Below are 25,138 nucleotides of genomic sequence, written 5' to 3' on the forward strand. Positions count from 1 at the left end.
AACCCTGCAAAATTAGATCAGGAGATGGGACAAAGACATTGTAGAAGAGTTTTTTATGTAAATTTTCTCACATAGCAATAACTCGGGAACCATTGCATATAATTCCTTGCCAGCGACGGCCACATGGGTCAGGAAAACCACTCCAAGACGGTGGGACATTCTGCCAGAGTGCCTTCAACGACATTATAGCAGTAACTGCATGCAACACGGTTTCAGACATGAATTTCTCGGTAAATCATTATTAATATGTTTGACTGTTAACCAAAGAAAAAAGGAAACAAGTACATGCTTAAAACTAACCATCATTACTATTTGTGTCCGACTTTGTGATCGAAACTCGAGTGCTAAAAAAAAGCAGACAAAATACTATAACTGCATTCATTGCTCCAAGTTTAGTTGATGATACAATTGACAGAATGAAACTATACAGCATCAAATTGCACATTGCAGAATAAATATAAGCACTCTAACTTTAATTTGTATTTAGGAACATAAAATATTCTAATACACATCATACGCAACTATGCAACTTATGCAAGTGTTAAATTAAAAACAAGAACAGTTTTACTAATTCAGAACATAGATTCTAAGTCAACCTACATACATCATCAAACATGACAATTATAAGAAAAATAAACCAATAGTTAGCAATTAATTAGTTTAATTAGCTATAATTGTCATAGTCAATGCCCCATCAAATTTGTCAATGGGTAAATTTTTGTTCGTAAATTGCTTAGTTGATGATATTAATATCAATTATTCGCCAACTTTGTTATATCTAAAGGAAAAAATAACAATAGGTTCATCAACAACGTCAAGCTTAGAAGACCCAATCGAAATAATGTTGTTTAGTATAATATAGACGAACAAAACAAATACGAAGTATGAAAATCTGGCTTACTAGAATACCTCAATAAGCTGCTCAAACATTTAATGAATAATTATAAAAAGTACAAAGCTCTAAACAATCCTGCCAAAACGTTAATAATAACTAGGGCGGCTAACGAGTTATCTCATACTTTTTAAAAGCTAGGGAAGCAACACTTTCAACAACAATTAATTCAAAGAAATTAAAAAACCTCATTCCGTGATTTATTATTTGTAGTTAACTCACATTAACAAAGTTGCATATTTCACCTTTACACAAAGGATACGTTATACACGTAGTTGTTTATATGATATACAAATTTGCAAGACTAAGATCTTTAGGAATGTCTTGGTAAATTAGAACACGTTAACTATATCGAACAAGTGAATCATCAGAATAGGGATGGCTGAAACTCTTTGCGGTTGATGATCCGTCATAACTCTGTGAAGTCGTCGTAGATTCTGAATCTGGATTCATACCTGCTAACTGCATAATGATCTCGAGTTCTTTCACCACTTCACCTGTCGAAGGCCTATCAACTCCGAATTCTTCAACACACTTCAATGTCAAATCCACAAACTTTTCAAATCCAACTAGCGTTGTTGAAGATGAAAGAAGCACAGGGTCCATTACTTCACCAAGGTTATATAAATCTTTTGTCTTGTCTACTGTTTCTTTTATCACTTTCACAATAAATCTGCCTTGTTGTATTGGTTTGCTTGCAGTGAGCATTTCCAGTAAAACCACACCAAAACCAAATATATCACTTTTATCAGTTAACTGATTGGTCATAAAATATTCAGGATCGAGGTATCCCTACAAGAGAATGTAATGTTTCATGAATTGTGCATTACAACAGAACATTCAAAATGGTAGTAAGATAAAATGGTAGAAAGTATATGTATCATAATCATAGATGTTGGTTATACTCAAACAGTAGCTTAGAATGTGAATATCAATGTTAATTTGAGGATGTCAAAGTGCTTTAACTTTGGCAGGCAAGAAATTAGCATAAATGGACATTACGATTAGCAATCAAGAGGACGTAGACAGCCAGTGTATATCATTGCCTAAGTGGGACTTTCTAAGTATACACAGTAAAAATCAAATAGTAACAAAGATACTTGTAATACTAACCATTGTTCCTTTGACTTGAGTAGTAACATAACCCTTTTCAGAGTCACCAAACAGCCTTGAAAGGCCAAAGTCAGCAACTTTGGCATTTAGACGCTCATCAAGCAAGATGTTAGTTGACTTTATATCCCTGTGTATGATTGGTGGATCAGCGAGCTCATGCAGATACTGTAAACCTCGGGCCGAGCCAAGGGCAATTTTCAGTCGCCTTATCCACTCCAACTGTATCCCAGATTTCCCTGAATGGATAGTTCAGATATGTAATATAGTTGGAATATTATGTGGAGATTAAGATCATTCCAATTCTAATATTTTTTCATTTATAAACTAACCCAACAATAAGGACACTTCTTAATTCACGGAGAAATGTAAACAATTTTGTGTTCATGGCAAAACAAATGTGAATACAAGAATGGATCCCGTTGTCTAAAATGCATTTAAAAAAATAATAAACTTTATTGGTCTTTAGTAAAAATCAAAATACTGAATAGTGTGGCAATGCATTTATAGAATACTTCTACCACGAGCAAACACAATAGAGCCAACATAAAGCTCTGGTCCTAGAGGTATAATATCAGCCACTCCTATATGTTATGAAAACTTTCCCAATCCCCTAGGACTATGGTTCAATTTTAATGAAGTCGCATCTTCTATTAACAAAACAAGAAACAAAACAGCAAAAGACTGTATAGGAAACTATAGACCATTTCCCAAGGTTTGAAAACCTTGCCTAATTTCAAGAGATATGATAACTTGACAAGTAAAATCCTTAATACCATGTTTTCTGCACTAATGGCTTGGGAAATGTAATTAATGCCAACTGATAAAGCATTATGTTCACTGTAGAAATCTGAATTGCAACTCTGCAGGAAGCTAATAGACTAAGACATATACCTGAAAGACTATCAGATAGTGTGCCATTAGGAATGAATTCATAGACCAGCATCTGTTCTCCATGATCAAAGCAAAATCCTATAAGTTTCACAAGATTTTTATGATGGACCCTTGATAAAAGCTCAATCTCATTTTTAAACTCCCGACTACCCTGCATCGATCCTTGCTGAGATCTTTTAACAGCAACAATCTGCCCATCAGTAAGAACTCCCCTGTAAACCTACAAACATCAAAATAATCAGTCTGTCAGAAGCTAGCTGTAATGAACCAATTTAAGGGGAGGAGCATTATTTTAATCTACACTATTTCAAATGGAAATCTGAGTCTATTAAGAAGGATGACAAAGATAAAAACATTTTTCAGCTACAATATCACATAAGAAATTGGAGTAGATTATATAAATATATGGAGCATTATTTTATAATTAATTGCCAATGTTAAAACCAACCTTCCCATAGCCTCCAGAACCAACATTGTTGACTTCAGAAAAATTGTTGGTACATTTCTGAAGTTCTTCAAAAGTGAAAAACCTGGCTCCTTTTAACTTGGGAACATCACCGCTAGTTCCATGTGAGACCCACGACACTGCAATGGGTAACATAAATCATAAAGCTTTGTACGATTGAACTTAAAGTCACAAAAAAAACAATAAAAAAATAAATAAAAAATAAATTAAAAAAAAAAAGTTGCAACCTACCAAATGGATTAGCCTGCTGCTTAGCCTTCTCTAACTTCTTCTTTTGATAAAATGCATAGCCTGCAGCACTTATTAGTAGCAACAGTAGAATTGAAACTCCTATAACAGCACCAGCAATTGCTGCTATATGAGATGGATTTTTTATTCCTGTCGCTGCAAATATTTGAATATGAAAAATTTTTGAAGGATAAAAGAGGTAAAAATATTGAAAAAACCAATTACTTGTAAGAAAATACATGATATAATCACCTTCAAATGGGATGTAATTGTCTGCACGAAACACATAGGGTTTAAAATCATTAGGTGGTGTGAAAATCTGATTGCTGAGTGCAAACGCAAGTGAAGACACTGCTGTTCTGTTGAAATGAGCTTGTTTAGCTGGGAAGAATGCTAGCTGCATGGTAAGGTAACCAAATTTATCCATGGTTGGATTACTTAGTGACACTGAATCCACGGGAAGTGAATTATTAACAAAAAATGTCAAAAGGGATTGCTGGAGTCTTGTGAAGTAACTATCACTTCCGAAGGCTGAGAAAGAAGGAGCTCTGAGGACAAATTGTCCAGTGTAGGGATATGCACATTTGCAAGTGGGGCTAGACATTTGGTCAGATGGACATTTGGGAGGAACACAAAATATTGGTGTTTTGTAAGAACCAATTTCCTGCAGATTTTTGTTGCAGTAAGTTGATGCTACCAAACTTCTCTGACAAATTGGATTACCAGAAAGCCTGAAAAAAAAAAAAAAAAAAAAAAAAACACACACACACACTCATTTCTGCATTGAAAATTGGAGAAGCATGTATTAAGTACATACTCCGTTTTTTTAATCATGTCACTCTTCCCTAAAACGACCGTTTTTTAATGAATGCAACGCTTAAATGGAAATATACTGCAATATTTTATTATATCTCTCTATTATTTCTCCTCACATCCTTTGATTTTGAATAAACATTAACTCAATAACCCACTATATTTCATACTTTAGTTTTAAATTCCCCTACAAACATAATATGTTAGCAAATTCAACTCAACCATACGAAACTCCATACTAAAAAAAGTGTTGCATTAAAAATAAAATATAAATAAATAAAAAAAGAGGGAGTACCTAAAATTGTGTGGATGTAAGCAAATAGTAAAAAAATAAGTTTTTTGTCCTGAAACGAAAGTTGTTGCAGGAATGCAAATTTGCCAACAACTTAAAGCTCAATGTCTCATCTTATCTATGAAATTCAACATACCTAATCCCTGTTATGAGGACAGTCTCTTCAATAAAGATATATAGTCTACGACTCTACGTATACTTTATTTCTATGCACATTGTGTATTTGAGTAAATCCTTGAATTATAACAGTACCCGTGCAGAAAAGAAATCATTAAAAAAACTTACATAATTTTATAATTAGATCCAGGCTTCAATTTGACATTACTGATGGAATTGTTTTGTAGATCAATGAAATCCAGAAACTGGCTAGAGCTACTACCAAAATCTATAGTCCCATTAAGCCGATTGTTCTTCAAGATGCTGTGAAAAAAAAATTGTGGCGTCATCATCATCCCGCATATGTGGATGAAAAATTAAGTATAATGTTCCTAGCTATTTATCACAGAAAACTGAACCAACACTCACACAGTTTGCAACAGTTGGTCACTGAAGAATTCGGGTGGAAGCAGCCCTTCAAGTCCTGTCCGTTCCATTTTTCTGAAAGTAAAATGTTATACAAAATAAAGATCATCTCTATTAAGATAAGAAAGTGAAGGAAATTAGGTAAATACAATTAAGAGTCACTGATGTATTTAAAATATTTGTGTGATGATAAAATAGTGAAAGTTCAACTCTTTGTAAGAGATGTAAAATATGTATCGTATTACCAGCCACGATGAGGTCCATCAATATGGCTTTTGCCATTATAAGGGGATCTAGAGAAATATCTCTAAAATTAACTCCCTCCAGTTTTTCTTTTAATTTGAATTTACACACTTATCTTTTCACGATTACAAAAATCGCAATTAAAAATAAGAGGGCAAAAATTAAAATGTGAAGGACTGAAGGTGACATAAAAAATTACTTGTGATTTTGTGAAGTTATTTATAAAATTAAAAAAAATAAAATAAATAAAAGGGGGTAGTAGGAGATTAAATTTAAAAGAAACATTCAAAATAGGAAAGGGGGTAAATTAAACAGAGGGAGTATACAATAATTATATACATTATTCTGGGAGTCTAAGAATGATTATACACCTAACAATAATATTCATAATCCGTCACAGGACTTATACCAACTAATAACATGCTACAAGGCTGAATATAGAATGTAGCCTGCGTACACTCACATACTACAAGTACAAGATGCAATTGTTGAGCAAGAAATAAAAAAAAATGAAGCAGATGAACTGAACTGGATTGCAAACATGCAGGAAAGTAACAGTTTTGTGGTTAAAATCTGATAGTTTACTCTGAAAAACATATAATTTTAAGCAAAAGAGGTGAAGAAATACAAATGAACAAGGAAAACACAGGCTTTGAGTGAATTCCTGCATGACCACATGCATAATATTGACGAAACTAATAGAAAAGACTAGCATCTATACACATTTAGATGAAACAATTTCATTGAAGCAGATTAATATACTAGGAAATCCTTCAGAAAAGGGCATACACTGTTCTCAGGGACTTTAGGGATAAAAACCATTTTGGAATTGTTGCAGCTGCAAAACTATTGTTGCTCAGATCCCTGCATATATAAAGACATTGCACAGTAAACCAAGGAGAAAACGGCAAAATTTTATTTCCAAATAGGTAAAGGTTGCATGTGACATAGGCCACCCCAATATTTTTTCTGGGGTGACGTCATATACCAAGTCTCAAAATCACTAGCTGAGAATTTAAATGATAAATTGGTGACTTCATTGTCAATGAATAGAAACTAGAAAAGACTATTATCACTTAAATGCTTTAACATGTGAGTAATTTTTATATGGCTTTCAAGATTATCATGTGCACTATTTGAAATGAGTAAAACCTTATCAAAATTGAATACAAAACGCGTTCACATTGAAAGTTTAGCAGGTTTTATTTGAACCAAAACTTAACCAAATGATTTAGTAAAAGAAATATTTGAAGCACCTCTCAAACAAAGTATGTACATGTTAGATAGCTGCGCCAGTTTATGCAAAATGCTTAAACTTCCAAGGTGTCTGTAGGCAGTTTTTTGAGTGAGCAAACTTTAAGTATGCGCCTTATGGTCCTTAAGTACATTAGCTAGATGCCTATAATAGTCATCCACATGTGGCAAAGTACTGTGAAACAGGCATAAATGGAAAGTTGTTTTATTAATCATCCAAATGCGGCAAAATATGAACAAAACAAGTACTTGTGAAATATCAGCTAGTAATTTTGAAACTTAATAAACCACAAGTATGAGTATGTTGACTTGTTTCTTCTTTTCTCCATTAAAGGGGCAAAACTACTAAGACATATCTTAGTACTTACACAGAAATAAGGGTGTCCATGCCGGTAAGATTGGGCACAGGACCAGTTAGCGCATTTTGAGACAAATCCCTGAAATTACACAATTTAAAGATCACTCACAACAAATTTCCTTTGTATAGAAAATGTTAAAAACTGAAGATTTTAAAATTTTCATTCACTTACAGCTCGGTGACTCGAGTAAGGTTGTTGAGATTGGGTGGAAGATCCCCACTCAATAAATTCCTGTCAAAGCGACTAATACAGAAAAGATATTATTAAACAATGATACATCAGAATTCGATAATTATCAGCCTCAACCCATTCTACTCACATTGCCTCCAACGACTGGACAAGACCTAATGATTCAGGAATGCTTCCTGTGAGGTTATTGTTGTCAAAAAGCCTGTTATTAAACATCAAAAATTAGTAGACTATTGATAAATAAAGTATTAAAAAAAATCAATAAAAACAAAAAGAGATGAACTAAAATAAATGGGAATTCAGTTGCACTTTTGTTACTTTTGCAAAGATAACATGCAATTTATATTAAGAGCTACAATGCATGCACAATAAGTGAAGAAAGTCAGTACCAAAAGAAGACAAGCAAGGATAAATAAACACTCCCACCCTTTCTGATTAACTGAAACAATTCCATATAAGGACCCAGTATTATTTATTAATTTTTTATCCGACTATGTCCACTTGCACAACTATTTTACCACTGCTTTTTTTTATGGATATTTTGATTTTTACCACCTTCCAATAACGACTTTGTTGAATTTATCACCTCCATAAAAAAAAGATTTACTTTACCACCACCAAAATTTCCAAAAAATCGATTTTACCACCAACTAACGGATTCCATCCATGAATCCGTTAGTAGGGCCCACATTTTGAACGTTTCTTCTTAATCTTCCCCGATCTTCCATGTCAACCAACCAGCAACGAAATCAACTAACTCGGTTGGTCGGAATTTCGTGTGGGTTTCGCGTCTGGGTGGTGGTGGTTTCGGGTCGCGGTGGTTTCGCGTCTGGGTTTGGATGGTGGTGGGGTTGGTCGTAGCTGTTAGGTGGTGGCTAGGGGAAGGGAGGGGCTGGTCGTAAACGGGCAGGGGAAGGGAGGGGCTGGTCGAAAACGGGGAGGGAGAGGGAGGGGGTGGTCCGAATCGGGGAGGGAGAGGGAAGGGCTGGTCGGAAACGGGGAGGGAGAGGGAGGGGGTGGTCCGAATCGGGGAGGGAGAGGGAAGGGCTGGTCGGAAACGGGGAGGGAGAGGGAGGGGGTAGTCGGAATCGGGGAGGGAGAGGGATGGGCTGGTCGGAATCGAGGAGGGAGAGGGAAGGGGTGGTCGGAATCGGGGAGGGAGAGGGAAGGGGTGGTCGGAATCGGGGGGGGAGAGGGAAGGGCTGGTCGGAAACGGGGAGGGAGAGGGAGGGGGTGGTCGGAATCGGAGATGGTGGCCGGAATTGGGTAGGGGAGGTGGGGCTGCCGGAATTGGGTAGGGGAGGTGGGGCTGCCGGATTTAATTTTTTTTTTGTTTTTAATTTTTTTTTTTGTTTTTTTTTTAATTTTTTTTAAAACTTACCCAATAATATAGCGACACGTGTGCAAAGTAGGCCCCACTAACGGATTTATGGACAGAATCCGTTAGTTGGAGGTGATTGGTGGTAAAACTGATGTTTTATTTTTTTATGAGGTGGTAAAGTAAATCTTTTTTTTTATGGAGGTGGTAAATTCGACAAAGTCGTTATTGGAAGGTGGTAAAAATCAAAATATCCTTTTTTTATCTCCAACTAACATTTAAATATACTCCTACTCTACTTCATAATATAAAATTCCACTTTGGTCACCAACAGATCATTCTACTTAAACTTTGTGCATACCCTACTTATGCAATTGACAAAAAAAGGGGGAGTAGAAGAGAGCAAATTTGTAGCAGTAGTCTAAATAAATAAAATAATATAAGCATGTTTGTAGTAGAATCTTTATCTAGGACGATTAACCCTTAATTTACTCATTTAGTAATTCATTGGAGAGAACAGTTGCCTTTTAGATTATTTGGACACTTAAGGATTCAGATATTGACAATGTCAATATAGATGCTCTCATATTATGCTATCTCATATTTACCAACAAGAATCAATAAAGACGAAAATTTTAGAATGAGTGCACAATTAAGGTAATTATAGTCTTAAGATGTCGTTTAAGGCAATAAAATAGCTTTCAGAAGTATTGCTTGAACCTGTATTTGATATAACTGGGAGAAAATTGCATTGAAATGATATCTTGGATCCAATTCCCATTTAGGAAGGTCTGTATACAATTTCTCTGAAATCATAGAGGTTATAGTGGATTCCCCCCTTAGGCCTCTGAAATCATTGGGTATTTGGGTGTGATATTGACAAAGATAAAATTGGGGGTGTGATTCTATTTAGTATTTACTACTTTGTCCTTATTGGAATGGTCGCAAGATGCAGTAAGCTGTAGCATTTTCGTGTATGATCTATTTAACATTCTATCTTACAGCTCCATTAGCAATGCATGATGGATACGTGGATTGGTTTATATTTACTCGTACATATTTTCTCAAAGAAATTCAAATGTTAAAGTCCATATCGATCATATGTATGTGTTTTGCCATATATATTTAATTAACACATTACTACCAAACAGTATCAGTTAGTGGTAGAAGAAATATGCAACTAATGCAAGGAAGCAAATACTTGAAGGTGAAGCATTATCCTGTCACTTACTAGATAATGTTCTACATAAAAACACAACATTACCATTATCTTTTTTTTATCACTGCCTATCAAACAGGCCATTATAAAACACGAAATTATAACAGCACTTACACATGTATCAGACTCATGTCAGAATTAAACAGATTACGCGGGATTTCTCCAGAGAATTGATTCTTTCCAAAGTGGCTGAAAAGATTTAACACTAGTAACACATTAATCAACATGCGGATATCATAAGAAAAAATTACTAATATAAGTAATACATTAAGGTTACAAAAAAAAATAAGTACATACAAGTGCTTTGTATGAACTAGCATATCGAGCCCCGGTTGGCTTCCATCAGAAACAGGAATGCTTCCAGTGAGCTTATTATCAGACATATCTAACCAATACAGGTGTTTCAAATTACCAATAGAAGCTGGTAATTCTCCAGTAAATTGGTTAGAATTTAGAGATCTGCAAGATTTGAAATTGGGCTTAAAAAAGCTTCAAAGGCTAAGCTTATGTAAAGGGAAGAGATTAGAGAAAATTTAAGTATTGGTTTAGACAGAATTTAGAGAACATGTGTAAGATTCTTACAAATAGACAAGTTTCTTGAGCAATCCCACTGAATCAGGAATTCTTCCGGAAAAGCCACAACCAAGAAGGATTCTTGCACATAATGAGAAAAGAGAAAGAGGGATTATTCATAAGGTGCCAATGTCACTTGACTTAATTCACATCATCACATGCATCATTTGGTTCCAATTTTTGGCACCATTACACCCAAAACATTACAGTAATTCAACATGTAAACATTTTTACCTTGTGTTATAGATTTATCCAACATGTGCATATGTGGTTGTTAACTATCATTGTAAGATTCATGGTTACATGGTGCATAAAGTAGAGACTAATTGGTGCACTGTGAATTAAATCAAACCAGAGCCCTCACAAATTATCCAAAAAGTAAACAGGTTCTAGTTAGTATAAAGCACTAGTGTTAGTTGTGCACAATAACTTAAAAGGTCTCTCAAAGAATTACTAAAAGTTTCTTACAAGGTATTAAGATTTGACAGTTTTCCGATACTGTATGGAAGAGAACCAGTTAGCCCTTCATTGTAGGATAGATCGCTGCAAAAGTTATATAGAATAAATTAGAATTTCACCATGACAAGTAAAATCCTATCTATTGACTTAAGATTAAATACAAAAAATTACAATGTTTCATACCTCTAACAAAGGCTATGTTCAGTTCACCTCATCTAATCTGATATGACTTTTAATGATTTGATCCGACTTTCATATTTGACTAAAATTTGACCTTACACTAATACTTAAAATAGTTATCAAAAAAGATGTCACTAGATTCGCATTAATGCATACTTTCCAAATATGAAATTTTCACAATTTATTTTACTACCTCTGTTTCATTTTTGCAACTTTGAAGGGTGCACGAACTCCTAGGCAAAATTTGTTTGTGAGTCTAAGATAGAAAGAGCAAATAGGAATGCATGTGATGAGGAGAGAGATAGAGAGAAATGACAACTAAAAAGGAAATGAAACATTAGTTGCAAATAATGTGTAGCATCCATTTTTAGCAAAAGTTGCAAAACATATGAAACGGAGGTAGTACTACAAATTAATAGATACATAGCAATAAAGTATCACAAACAGAAAATATTGAATCTAGTCTAATCTTATTTGAACATTCTGAAATAATCAATTATCTGCTTAAATAAGCTGAACTAAACATAGCCTAAAAGGATCTGATGGGTGCATATTTCTGAAGCATTATTTGTATATGTGATTAAATGGGATGATTTTACAGTGGTTGTTTAAAAAATGACTACCATATTATTTTAATGATATTTATGGTAGTCATATTTAAAACGACTACTGTAAAATTTTCAGTTTAAATGATAAAAAAAATAAAGTTAAAAGAAAGAAAAAACCTACAGAATCTGCAGTTGAGACAAAGATGCCAAATCTCCGGTGAGCTGACCCGTCAAACCCATACTTGCTAATGTTCTGAAGCACAACCAAACATCATGGAAAATTTAATTATTAGTGAGGTTATTACTCTAGAAAAAATATATACAAACTGTGACTTAGAACTACAGATCACAACTTACATTGAAATTATACGGGAATTGCTGCAGGTAACTCCTTCCCATCTGCTGCCACAAGGGTCTTCACCAATCCAGCTCTTCGGTAAATTCTCCCAGCCAGTTGTGAGGGCCTTCAAAACAGCAGCTGAACCAATAATTTGTGCTTAAGTGTTCAACGGCCAGGTTGGTACAAAACCACCAATCCACTTAAGGTAAATAAATACGAGTATTGTTAGAGAAAAGCAAACAATCCAGAGTCCAGACCACATCTGACTGAAGCCTTAACTCCAAAGTGGAATGGCATATGATTTATGAATTTGCTACGGAGTTCCTGATGACTGGTTACACAATGAATTTTAAGATCTTCCAATCTTACTTGTTTGGTAATGAAAACCATTAGTCATTAATAGCTCATTTAGTAAGCAATAATGGTATTGGGTTTGTATGTAATCTCATACAGAAAGTTTCGTGTCAATGCCCTAGGTATTGCATCGTTTCCTCGTTACTTCGTTACTCTGCATAATTTTCAGTTTTTGTTCCACTAAAGGCACTAATCACCCTGTTAGATACAGTACTATTAAGTAGACATAAATTTGTGAAGAATAATGCATACCAAGAGATTGAAAATTGTTCCAATGGATAAACACTAGCTTTTTACCAATATGGTCATTTAGTAGGATAAATCAAACAGGTCATAAGTGTTTTTGTTTAGCATATCAGAGCTAACCAAAATCATTCAACATCATAAACCAAGAATCTCTAAAAGTAATATAAAGATTATTTTTAAAAAAAAATTAAAACTTGCACAACAATAAAAGTACAAAATAATAAGGATTGAACATAAATTATGCACACTTACCATCTTGGAAATTGGTCTGTGCTAATGCACCAAAAACATGAGTGCAAATGAATGCTACAAATAGGACTATTCTCATTCCACTGCCAAAAATTCTCATTTCTTAAAGATCAGAACAACAAATTGCAATGAAAACCTATCTTTAACACAAAAATAAAAAAAGCTCTAATCAATTTTTAACAACTGGTTTCTGCAATGAAAATCCAATTATTCATTCATCATAAATGAGCAAGAGAGCAACTCAACTCAACTTGCCAAGCTGAAGTTAAGTGACACAAGTTTGGTAGATAAAGTTGGACTGAAAAATCATGATTATCCAATAATAAACAGAAATATAAGAAGAGAAGAGTCAGAGTACAGTTGAATATTCAATAATCTGGGTCCCAGAAGTTGCCCATCAATTAAGTTTCTCGTATGTGACAGAAATTGTTTGGGCACACTTGACTTCTACTCTTCTCAAAGGAAGAAAAATCAGCTTCATAGAGTGTACTACACTGTCTTCCATGTACAGAGAAGCTTGCTGGAAAAAAATGGTTTATACTACCTCCGTTAATTTGGAGATACAAAAAATTCCAATGTTGCACCTAATAATTAACGGAGGTAGTAAAATAAATTACACACTCCATATAGAAATACGTACTTCATTTTTTGTTGTGTTATCATTTGACTTAGTATACACGACTTTGAACATTAATATCTCTAAAACCTATGAAAATCTAATGAAAGTATATGAGGTGAATAATCCAAACAGTAACAATAGAAAAACCAAAGGAGTATAACACTTCCACCATTTTCAAATAATTGCTTCATTTCTAGTGCTACACTACTCACCAAATCTCCTTTAGACTATTCTTCTTTGTGAATTATAAGTGTGAGGATGCATCAACCTATATTAGAAACATTAGTATTATCTCCTTGCCACGCATATAATTTGGCCTAATAGTACAATTTAATCGGCACATAGTTTGGTCTAGTGTTACAATTTAACCGGCAAATAATTAGACCTAGTGGCTAGAGGTCTCTTTCCACCTTGTGAGAGGAGTTCGACCCGTATTAGGTGGGAATGTAGGATCCCCCATTATCCCGTACTTGCAAGTGACTACTCCTTAGCAAAAATTAGATAAAATAACGTAGTTTGACCGGCGCATAGTAATAATGTACTCCCTCCGTCTCTAAATTGCATTTCTCTTTCTCTCTATTATGTGAGGAATTAATGCTAGAAAGAGGAATGTAATTTAGGGACGGAGGAAGTATGAAGAAACAAAAAAGAGAAGACTTACATGGACCAGCAATGTCTAAATCAGACATAGCAAAAGCGTGAGACAAATTAGTAGACAATCACCATTGAAGTCTGATTAATTGACTCACATAAACCAACAAATATTCATCCATTAACCGCAGAATCAGCCAACAAAACCCTTGAAATTTCCCAAACTAAAAGGGCGCCATTTTCTCAAGGGCAATACCTTATAATTGGGTATTGGTTAAAGGTGGGATTTGAGGGGTTTTGAGGGCTGATTTTGGGGAAAATGGGAACGATTTGGAGGTTTTGGCTTTGGTGAAAGACATGACATGGGGGAGAAGTGGAGGTGAGACTTTGGAGCAAGTTGACCAAAGTCGAAAGTCTAAGTGCTGTGGAGCTGTGGAGGTGTTTGCAATTTTGCATACAACGGAGTTAACATACTTAACAATGTGATTTTCGACATATATATATTTAGAAATTGATACTAGTGATTTTACTCGTACTTTTTTTTTAACAAACAATTCGTATCTAATCTAATTTAATATATATATATATAAGGGGCGTTTTTTCCCGGGTTTTTGGAGAGCCACGTAAGATCGAATTTTCTTAGTGTGTCAGGTACGATTTTAAATTTTAGTAGTAGCCAATTAAATAAGAGATTATTAAAATCTTTTATAATTAAATAATTCAAATGTCACGTAAGCAAAATTGGCGAATGAGATTTTAAAATTCAAATTATAATTAAACAATTCAAATGTCATGTAAGCAAAATTGACGAATGAAATTTAAAATTTAAATTAATATATATATATAAATTCTCATAAATGAATTTCCCCAAAGGAACAATCACGTCTCCTTCTAAACTCCAAAGTGTTCTTTACAAGTTACAATGTTGTATCTAATAGGCAAACAGTATTTTCATCTAATTTTCATTCAATATTCATCACCAAAAAACCAATCACTTACACAACAAATTGAGCCTACAACAACTAAGTTTTACAATATGAATAATAAAAAAAAAAAAAGTACTACCTCCGTTTCACATTTTTTGCAACTTTGAAGAGTGCACGGACTTTTAGGCAAAATTTGTTTGTGAATGTAAGATAGAGAGAAAATTAAGAATGCATGTGATGAGGAGAGAAAAAGAGAGAAATGACAACCTAAAAAGGAAAGAAAAGATTAGTTGCAAATAATGTGTAGCATCCATTTTTGGCAAAAGTTGCAAACAATATGAAACGGAGGTAGTAACAAAAATTGGGTTTTGATAAATTAAGGCATTTACATTGTATACAACACTCCATTCCATCGTGGAATTTAGAGCTACCCATCAAAATAGTATCCACATTTCTTTGTCATATAGGCTCACTCAGCCCTTGTCAATGGAATGCTTCCACTATAGTGAAAAAGTGAGTTATCAGAGTAAGGATGACCAAAGTTCCCTCCACTGACTCCGTCGTAAGTCTGTGAAGATGGTGCAGATTCAGCATTCGGGTTCATACCTGCTAGTTTCACAATATTCTCGATTTCTTTCACAACCTCACCCATAGTAGGCCTATTAGTTCCTTCGTCTTGTACACACTTCAATGACAGATCCACAAATTTCTCTAAACCAACTAGTGTAGTTGTATTTGTAAGAAGCAATGGGTCCATTACTCTATGAAGGTTATATAAATCTTTACTTCTGTCCATTGCTTCTTTGACCTCTCTCACTATGTATTTTCCGTCTTGTATTGGTTGTCTTGCTGTTACCATTTCCAACATAACCACCCCAAAGCTAAATATATCGCTTTTCTCAGTCAGCTGATTAGTCATGAAATATTCAGGATCCAAATATCCCTGTATCAGGAAAGAAAGACCCATGTCAATTGCTATTAAATTTTGATTTGCGAAATGTAATTGCATGTTCAAGCAGGAACAGCAGTACAGGCAACTAATCTAGCAGAAGCGCATTCAATGATTTACTGAGTTTTCAAGACAATTATGCAAGACATGTAATACAGCTGAAGTCAAATATAATAACTCTTCAAATGCAGCCAGCATGCTGAATGCGTGACATACAACTGATACAAGTGTGGTTCATGGCAAAACAATTTCACAAAAGTAGCCAAAATGCCAAAGTTCATTAGGACTTGTTCAAACCAGGTGGTAAGGTAAGACCTAGGGGTGTCCATTCGATTTTCGGTTTGGATTTAGTCCAAATCCGATCCAATCCGAAATATAATTCGGATTTCAATTTTTCAATCCGATCCGATACGAATTTCTCTCTTGATCCAATCCGATCCAATCCGAATTAAAATTCGGTTATTTGGATCCGATCCGAAAATCCGAATTATAATGCATTATTTTTTAGCTATTAATACAATTATAAAAATAAAGCTTTAATACAAATAAAAGTCTTTAAAATAATGAGTAAAATAAATAGTTCAACGTCGAGTCATTAATTAATTAATACAAAGTCTCCCTAATTTATTTTTTGTAGTAGTAAGTTTTTGAGCTAAACTTCAAAAAATAAAGAAATCCATATTTATACAAGCTTAATTTTACAATTCGGTTTTCGGTTTGGATAGGATCCAATTAGGGTAAATCCGATCCAATCCGTAAATCCGAATTTCCAAAAAATCTCAATCCGATCCAATCCGATTTAAAGTTCGAATCCGATCCGAATTGATAATTCGGTTTGGATTGGATTGGATTTCGGTTTTTATCCGAATTATGGACACCCCTAGTAAGACCAAAGTCAAATGATCTGGGATCCTAATTTTTAATGCCATCCAATGTCATAATGATACAAAAACCGATTTGTGCTTTTAGAAATGGCAATAAATTAAAGCTAAATTCTATAGGAAATAAGAAGGTTCATAAGAATGAAAACTAAGAGCATTCAAAACTGACCATTGTTCCTTTGACTTGGGTAGTAACATAACCCTTCTGATCAGTGTCACCAAACAGCTTGGAGAGACCAAAGTCAGCAACTTTTGCAGTCAGGCGTTCATCAAGTAGGATGTTGTTTGACTTGATATCCCTGTGTATGATAGGTGGATCTGCAAGTTCATGCAGATATTGCAAACCTCGAGCAGAACCAAGGGTTACCATCAACCTTCTAATCCAATCCATTTGAATACCAGACTTTCCTGCGCAAACCATCATTGTATCATGAGAGATGACCACATAAGTAAATCAAGCATCAAACAATTATCTGACTAAATTCGATACACATCTAAAATCATGAACATCGAACAGTGTAATCAGAGTAGTAATCATAGTACCTTGCATGAAGTTTAAAGGTTAAGAAAGGTACCTGAAAGACTTTCCATTAGTGTACCATTCGGAATGAATTCATAAACCAATGTCTGTTCTCCTTTGTCGAAGCAGAATCCAACAAGTTTTACAAGATTCTTATGATGAACCCTTGATAAAAGCTCTACCTCATTTTTGAACTCTCGACTACCTTGCATAGATCCTTGCTGAGATCTTTTGATAGCAATCATTTGACCATCAGGAAGAATTCCTTTATATACCTGCAAATTTTAAACTAATTGGTCAATTACAAGGTATCATTTGTTTCAAGACTAATTAGATTCAGTTTGCATAAATTTCTATTTCAACCTTCAACTATTTTTAAAATGAAACATCTCAATGAAGACTAAAAAGGGTTACAAAAAATTCATGACATTAGCAGCAAGACAACGACATAAGAAATGATGGTAGAGAAAACTAAATTACGATTCATTTTAACAATAGCGTGAAAGACAACCTTTCCATAACCCCCGGAACCAATGTTGTTGGCTTCAGAGAAATTGTGAGTACATTTCTGCAGTTCTTCAAATGTGAAAAACCTGGCTCCTTTTAGCTGAGGAACGTCACCACCAGCTCCATGCGCGTCCCAAGATACTGTAACGAAGAACATCTTATCAGAAAGCTACATAAAATTTCAATTTACAATCACATATTTAGATAAAGCTGATAACTACCAAATGGATCAGATTGCTGCTTTGCCTTCTTTGCTCTTTTCTTTTGATTTAATGCATAGCCTCCTGCGCATATCAATAGCAACAATAAAACGGAAGCTCCTACAGCAGCGCCAACAATTATCCCTGTATGACTGTTGTTTCCTGATTTTCCTGCAGATGCAGCAAGTCTCAAGTCAGAGGAAATCTATTGATGTGTAAAGGGTGATAGTGATGACAAATCAAAATGGAAACAAAGATTTATGTTAGGTTCTTCACCGTCAAAATGTGTGTAGATATCAGCTGCAAAGACATAGGGACCATACGTGTCAAGTGGCTTATAAGTCTGGTTGCTGAACACAAATGCAATTGAGATAATCCCTGTTCTATTGAAATAATCTTGTCCAAGTGGAAATACTTGCATCTTCACATTTAGGTAGCCAAATACATCCACACCTTCATCCTGAAGTGCGACAGACTCTACAGGCAACCTAAATTTACCAAGTGTATCCAATAAATTTTTGTGAAGGGCATTGAAATAATCTGTGTTTCCGAAGGAAGATGGAGCCCTGAATCTTAAAGTTCCAGTGAATGGATATGCACATTTGCAGGCAGGGCTGAAAGTTTTCTCAGAAGGACAGCTGCGAACAATACAAGATGCTGGACTTGTATATCTAGATCCAGTATCCTGGTCACTTCTGCAGTAAACGAATTGCCCTCCATCGCCACTACAAAAAGGATTATCAACTAGCCTGCAAAAATTTAATACAGCATTCAGAATGCTAAACAAAAAATATCAAGGCTAGCCATACTAAAATAGTAGAATGGTTTATTGCGATTTGTGGTTCAGTTTGGTTTCATACTCATCAATTTCCTCTGATTTTTGAAGAGGTGAGCATAAGTTATCTAGATGTATTTCCCAATTTTGACAATACAAAGATTTCCTCGGAATTGTATAGTTTGAGAAAGCTTACGTCAATGTGAAATTATGTTGAGGGGCCACTGTGGCTGCCTCTATGGAATTGTTTTGCAGATCAATGAGCTGCAACTCTCTGCTGTAGTTGTCACCTATTTTAAAAGTGCCATTAATTTGATTGTTCCTCATACTCCTGTAAAAAAATGTTAAAATAGAAGTATATGTCATTAACAATAAGAAAACAGCTATGCATAAATCATCATTATCCTTCAATAACACCAAATAACTTTAAACGATTCAGGTTAACTTAACACTCACACAGTCTGTAACTGAGGGATGTTGAATATTTCTTCTGGAAGCGGTCCTTCAAGTTTTGCTCCATCAATCATTCTGCCAGTAAAATGTTAGCAAAACGTCTTCACAAGGAGAGTCGACATATGCTTATAGCTTATGATCACCATACATATTATATCAGGTTCTGAATAGATTATGATTAGAGATGGCCAATGGGGGTAGGTCTAGGCCGATCAAGCCATACTTCAATTTGGCTGAAAAAAATATATGTAGTGTCATCTTCATTTACTTATGTCTTGACTTAGAGTCACGATTCAAATTTTAAATCCACTATCAATTGAGTGTCATTGAACGAAAGGGAGTATATGCTTTGTTGTATCAAAGTTTGAAGTTTGAACTACACTCTCAACAATAACACTATCACAGGACATTTTTTTTTTTTTGAAGGGTCTATCACAGGACATATGATGACTGAGATAGTCAGCTATATGTGACAGTCAAATCCTTAAAAACAAATAATATTATTAAATACTATACATTATACCTGTTAGAAGATATGAAAATTTTATTTGTGACAACGGACAACCTAATCAAATTGCATGAACCTAATCAAGTAAAAGGAATGCTTTCTTCACAAAGTAAAACCTTAATGTCTCTATTTTAACCCTAACTTTCTATAGTAAGCCTGACACATCAAGTTGAGAAGCAGATAGGAAGGCAAAGAACATACATTGTTGTCAGAGACTGTAAGGATGAAATCCATTGTGGAACTTCTGCAGCATCAAAAGAGTTATTACTTAAGTCCCTGAAAATCAGAAAAAAAAATCAACAAAAAATCATAAATTAGTGCTAAAATATTGTTGATATTGGAGGTATAAACAGAAAAAAGTACCATATCATAATGAAAGCTAGTAGTTTAAACTGCCTATTTTCATTTTCCTTTGCAAAAATCTTAACTAGGTTTGGGGATCACCAGCTAACAGAGCAGCAAATTCATTTAAAAAAAAAAATAGAAAAAAAAAAAAAAAAAAAAAAAAAAAAAAAAAAAAAAAAAAAAAACATCTACTACTACTACAAGAACAACAATAACAACAACAAAGCCTTAGTCCCAAAATGACTTGGGGTTGGCTAGCATAAAAATCTACTATGCTACAAAAATCATGAATGATAAAATGAGGAATTACAAGAAAAAGGGTAAATCTGCACTACAGAGACTAAGAAATACGTAGAATGTGATAACTAGAAGCCAATTCGGTGATTCACCATACATAGGAATACCAAGCAATCACATATGATCACTGGTACAAATACTTTGACCAACACCTGAGCCTACTTCACTTATGACTAAAAATATCGCAACTCTACTACAATGAATTGAACTAAGTATATACACATAAGCCTTATGACATTTGACACTTGATGTAAAAGACTACGATAGCATTAATGGGATAATGACTGCTACAAATGCAAAGAAGGCTCTGTATATTGCTCGTAGCAACAATTTTAAGAGCTAAGCTAATGCCAAACCAACCCTAAAACAAGGCAAGATATGTGAAAAGACAATGTAAAGATCTAGAAGAATGAGAACTTAACACTATTTGTTCTTAACCCATACAACAGACCAAATATGTTATTCAGTTCACACTTACAGTAAACTTAGAGATTGCATGCGAGACAGATCAGGGATAGAACCAGTCAGTGCATTGTGGGACAGGACCCTGAAATAGCAAAACCAAATATCTGTTAAAGGAAAATGCTAAAAGGGGATGAAGATTGGGTACAGAAGTTACTGAAGGATCAGGCATGTTTTCATCATTTGCTTACAGCTCATTAACATTAGTTAGGTTGCCGATACTGGCTGGAAGATCGCCACTCAATGAATTTCTATCAAAACGCCTGGTACAGAAAGTGTATTAGACTATTAGCAAAATGAAGTATCAGAAAGTTAAAACAACTCTAATTGGTCTGGCACTTACACAGCCTCCAATGTGCTCACAAGACCTAGAGATGAAGGAAGGTTTCCAGTGAGTTCATTGTTGTCAAAAAGCCTGAAAATGTGAAATGTCTAGTATTAGTGAAAAGCAATGCTTTGAAACAAAACATTAGAAATGAAAGAGGCAGTCAAATTGACTAGAACATTTAAGTAACTTTTCAGCAGCATCATTATATACAAATTGCATATAAACAGACCTTTGTTTTTTGGTCAGAATATAAACTGGTCTTCATGTCATGGAAGTGTTAAATTGATGTATTTGTCTAAAAAAGCTACTAGAACATGTAGTTGTGTGTACTAGAACTCAAGTCATCACTATATCTATATCTGGCATAATTGTAAAACACCATTACATGTAATACCAGCATGATTAAGAATCAAGAAATTGATAGTCCTTCAGCATTAATATTCATTGTTTCAGGAGGATCAATTAAAATAAAAACTGGGAATCTGGGACAATACTGTATGCATAACTTGACACCATCCCCTAATTTAAGACCGACTGATATCATCATGTAACGACATCCATACAGAAACGTTTAGTCTGTGTATATGGTCCTGGTCAACCATATCTGCAGCATATAGTGGAAATCGAAAAGGTTTCAATTTTTTATCACAGGTTCAATTTTCAAGTACTCAGTGTAATATCCATTACTAATTATCTCAAACTTTGAGTATGAATGCAAAGCAGAAAATGTGAAGCACCAGCAGATTAACAAAGTATTCACCCAAGTTGGAGTTATAAAAGCACTACAAAAATGGAAGTGATATAGGTACTTGTAATAACACTTACACATGTATCAGAGTCATGCTGGAGTTAAAAAGTTTAGCCGGGATTGTCCCAGAGAGTCGATTCATTCCGAAATGACTGAAAAAGGTTAAAGGTTGAAGCTAGTTAGAAGTTGTTCAACAGCAAATGAATACTGAAACTCTAAGAGGTATAGTGGAGCTATATTACATACAAATGCTTTGTTTTAACTAAAAGATCGAGTCCAGGTGTGCTCCCGTTGGAAACGGGAATGCCTCCAATGAGCAGGTTATCAGCAAGATCCAGCCAATAAAGATGTTTCAAATTACCAATAGAAGCTGGGATTTCACCAGTAAATTTGTTTTCGTTCAGAGATCTGCAAGGCACAAAGATTCCATGTTCAATTGTTCAGAATTTTACAAAAAAATAAGAATGAAGAAGACAAGCTTAATCTAAAAGGCTAAACATCTTAAAACAGTTAGATTCTTACAGGTATACAAGCTGCTCAAGAGATCCCACTGAGTCGGGAATTCTTCCATTAAAACCACAACCGAGAAGGATTCTTGCAATGGAAAGGTTCACAAGTTAGTAATTAAGAAACAGCAGTACAGTATACAATTTGTGAAAGTTCAGATTCTCCAAGAATTATCAATATTTCTCACAAGTTTGTAAGCGCCTTCAGTTGCCCAATACTTGGAGGAAGAGGACCTGTAAGCCTTTTGTTATACGATAGATCCCTGAATAAGTTGAACAGATGAATGAAAATCTAGCAATAATGAAATTTTACTGATGTACATATTTTCATAATCAGGAAGACAGATATTTTACTCTATATCCATAGTTATAATAATCCAATCGTCTAATATGCATATAGGCTACAATGAAGTATCTCTGCCCCTAAGGCATATAATATCTATGTTTATGGTGTAAGTGGATTGTGAAAACCTACAGAATTCGGAGTGCTGATAAAAATGCAATATCTCCAGTCAGTTGACCCTTCAAGTCCATATTCGCCAATGTTCTAAAACAAACAAAGACCATGTTCAAGGTCATCCACAGTTGAAAAAAGCGTTATGCAGACTCAATTTGGAAAGTAAAGACTGCAACTTACATTTCAGTAATACGAGAATTAGTACAGCTAATTCCATCCCATTGACTGCCACAAGGATCTCCACCAGACCAATTTGGGGGTAAATTTTCCCACTCTTTTGTGAGAGCCTGCAGAGCAGCAACTGTACGAACATTCAAAGATTTCAGATATTGAAAAACAAGATGTTTAGATAAGTACCTATCTATTAATGCTGCACACAATTTTATTTTGCACATATACTGAATTAAAAAACTTGATAAGCAATAAAAATTTTCATCATCTAGCACATGATCCAAAATCACATTCCAGTTTACTGAGTAATGTTTGGATAAGAATATTGAAAAGTCTACAAATAAGGAACACTAGCTCCGTGATCTTCCAAAATTATAATAACATTCTAATTAAAGATTCATACTAGTATATACTCGATGAAATTGGCAGGATGTATACCATTTTTTCTGTGTCAGTGATCAATCACATACAATTAGAATACTAAATGCATCAGACAAGCGGTTAGCCAGTGTGCACAGGAATCATTGCACTTGGCACAACCTGCATTCCTGCTAAACTAAGGCTAAGCCTCAAGAACTGACACAAGTCCTCCCGCCACATAAGATTCTTGATGCTATGAATAATATAATCAAATCTTCTTTTTAATGGTGTCTTACAATAGAATGTATATATAGACACTAAAGTATTAATGTATCATAAATCACATAAAAAAACAATAATATGATGGATATATGAATCTCCCCAAACATCACATTAGTCAAGATCCGTAATAGATTTTTATTTACACTACTGATGAATACACTAGAAGAAATGAATACAAGTTTTCAATTACACTTCCAATCTTGGCATTTCGTGTGTACGAAAAAAGTGGTCAATTAACCCCATTGAACACAAGCATAATTAGAAGCTGGAAATAAGCCAAGAGACATAATTGTTTTCCTATATTCAAGATACTTAGACAACAAGGTAATGATAATACTTCTGGAAAAAACAAGGTACTAAAAAATTCTGAACCATCTACATAAATTCACATCATAAAGCAATAATCATACACAGAAAATAAAACAAGATGATTGAAAATAATTAAACATAATATAAGTAACAAACAAACTACAGCATTTTGTAAGATAAACACAATTATAAAAACTTACCATCTTGAGTGTTTGTTTGTGCTTCTATATCCAAAAAATTGATGCAAATGAAGGCAAGAATTAATACAACTCTTAAACCCATCATTTCATAACCCAAAACTCTCATTTTTATGAATTTACCAGAAGTTCTTGCAATAAACTACTTCAACACTTGAAAAAAATCAAAGAATTTTGAATGAAACAAACAAATAAAATGTTGAGTTTAAGAAAAAACTAAGAAATTTCATTCATCACTCTAGAACAATAGTAATCTAAGAACTCTTCTCCCTCAAAACAGTGCAATTCAACAAAGCTGTTTATGACTTCTTCTAAGGTTACATACTCCTTCCTTCGACCAACTAGGAATTAAAAAATAAGATGAAATTTTGGTCAAGTTGCTGAGGTCAAACACCTCCATTTTACTACGTATCTCTAAAGATTTCAATTATTTGTACAAATTATTAAAAATAATAATAAATACATCCTCTAATTTATTATACTAGAAGTACGGAATATATTTTTTGCAACAAATAAATAATCTTTGAATATTTTGATTGCTTAAAAAGAACACAAATTCTTATATTTGTTTTGTCACATTGTGGGTCAGTCGGAGTTACTTCTTTCGTGTAATAAGGGTTACTTGGTCAGTGATTTAGAGTTACTTCGTCAGTATTATAGATATTACTCGGTTAGTGTTAAGGGAATTTGGTCGGTATTATAGGGTTTATTTTGTTTTATAAGCTGCCAGACGGTGTGGTCATTTACACACAAGACGAGCTGAATAATGAATCGATTACATGATCCCCCTTTTTTCTTTTTTTTTTTTTTTTTCCTGACGGGAAATACAGCTACATGCCTACATGAATTTAGGGTCTGTTCTGATTGAATAAACTGAGTTAAACTGGACTGAATATTTTATAAGAGAAGGAAATTAAGATAAGAACTGAACTAAACTAAACTTAACTGAACTTATTGAAGCTAAACTGAACTGAAGTGAATTGAAAATAAGCTGAAGGG

At 34.3% G+C, this 25,138-nt stretch overlaps 2 protein-coding genes across 3 annotated transcripts; both read right to left on the bottom strand.

Moving 5' to 3' along the window:
* Positions 1-1,060: 1,060 nt before the first annotated feature.
* On the bottom strand, positions 1,061-13,058 carry LOC145600990 (leucine-rich repeat receptor protein kinase HPCA1-like). Of its 2 annotated transcripts, none has more exons than XM_081656887.1 (19): positions 12,752-13,058; positions 11,917-12,037; positions 11,741-11,812; positions 10,841-10,915; positions 10,382-10,453; positions 10,097-10,258; positions 9,914-9,988; positions 7,393-7,464; positions 7,245-7,316; positions 7,083-7,151; positions 6,250-6,324; positions 5,221-5,292; positions 4,981-5,115; positions 3,843-4,321; positions 3,594-3,740; positions 3,345-3,481; positions 2,897-3,116; positions 2,006-2,241; positions 1,061-1,684 (listed from the first exon to the last, which is right to left on the bottom strand). In XM_081656887.1, the coding sequence occupies exons 1-19, from the start codon at positions 12,846-12,848 to the stop codon at positions 1,235-1,237; spliced, it is 2,838 nt and encodes a 945-aa protein (XP_081513013.1). In that variant the 5' UTR covers positions 12,849-13,058; the 3' UTR covers positions 1,061-1,234. The 2 variants fall into 2 exon arrangements, with proteins under 2 accessions (XP_081513013.1, XP_081513012.1); XM_081656886.1 differs by having other exon boundaries at positions 3,594-3,746.
* Positions 13,059-14,901: 1,843 nt separating this feature from the next.
* Positions 14,902-24,429, bottom strand: LOC145603100 (leucine-rich repeat receptor protein kinase HPCA1-like). The gene is made up of 19 exons (XM_081659220.1): positions 24,143-24,429; positions 23,001-23,121; positions 22,839-22,910; positions 22,552-22,626; positions 22,380-22,451; positions 22,104-22,265; positions 21,935-22,009; positions 21,125-21,196; positions 20,973-21,044; positions 20,798-20,866; positions 19,879-19,953; positions 19,173-19,244; positions 18,913-19,047; positions 18,218-18,690; positions 17,963-18,112; positions 17,746-17,882; positions 17,290-17,509; positions 16,884-17,122; positions 14,902-15,827 (listed from the first exon to the last, which is right to left on the bottom strand). The coding sequence occupies exons 1-19, from the start codon at positions 24,246-24,248 to the stop codon at positions 15,354-15,356; spliced, it is 2,871 nt and encodes a 956-aa protein (XP_081515346.1). The 5' UTR covers positions 24,249-24,429; the 3' UTR covers positions 14,902-15,353.
* Between the last annotated feature and the right edge of the window lie 709 nt (positions 24,430-25,138).

The sequence above is a fragment of the Chenopodium album genome, chromosome 21, assembly GCF_948465745.1.
Source record: "Chenopodium album chromosome 21, dcCheAlbu1.1, whole genome shotgun sequence".
NCBI lineage: Eukaryota > Viridiplantae > Streptophyta > Magnoliopsida > Caryophyllales > Amaranthaceae > Chenopodium > Chenopodium album.

What these genes read in the sequence shown, in the direction of transcription:
- LOC145600990 (XM_081656886.1), bottom strand. Translation starts at nt 12,848, where the DNA reads ATGAGAATTTTTGGCAGTGGAATGAGAATAGTCCTATTTGTAGCATTC. An exon ending in ACAGACCAATTTCCAAGATG is followed by an intron (nt 12,038 to 12,751) that starts GTAAGTGTGCAT and finishes TTATTGGTTCAG; the next exon opens with CTGCTGTTTTGAAGGCCCTC. An exon ending in GCAGCAGGCTAATCCATTTG is followed by an intron (nt 3,482 to 3,593) that starts GTAGGTTGCAAC and finishes TACCCATTGCAG; the next exon opens with TGTCGTGGGTCTCACATGGA.
- LOC145603100 (XM_081659220.1), bottom strand. Translation starts at nt 24,248, where the DNA reads ATGAGAGTTTTGGGTTATGAAATGATGGGTTTAAGAGTTGTATTAATT. An exon ending in TTAGTTAAAACAAAGCATTT is followed by an intron (nt 22,010 to 22,103) that starts GTATGTAATATA and finishes AACCTTTTTCAG; the next exon opens with TCATTTCGGAATGAATCGAC. An exon ending in CAACATAATTTCACATTGAC is followed by an intron (nt 18,691 to 18,912) that starts GTAAGCTTTCTC and finishes AAATTTTTGCAG; the next exon opens with GCTAGTTGATAATCCTTTTT.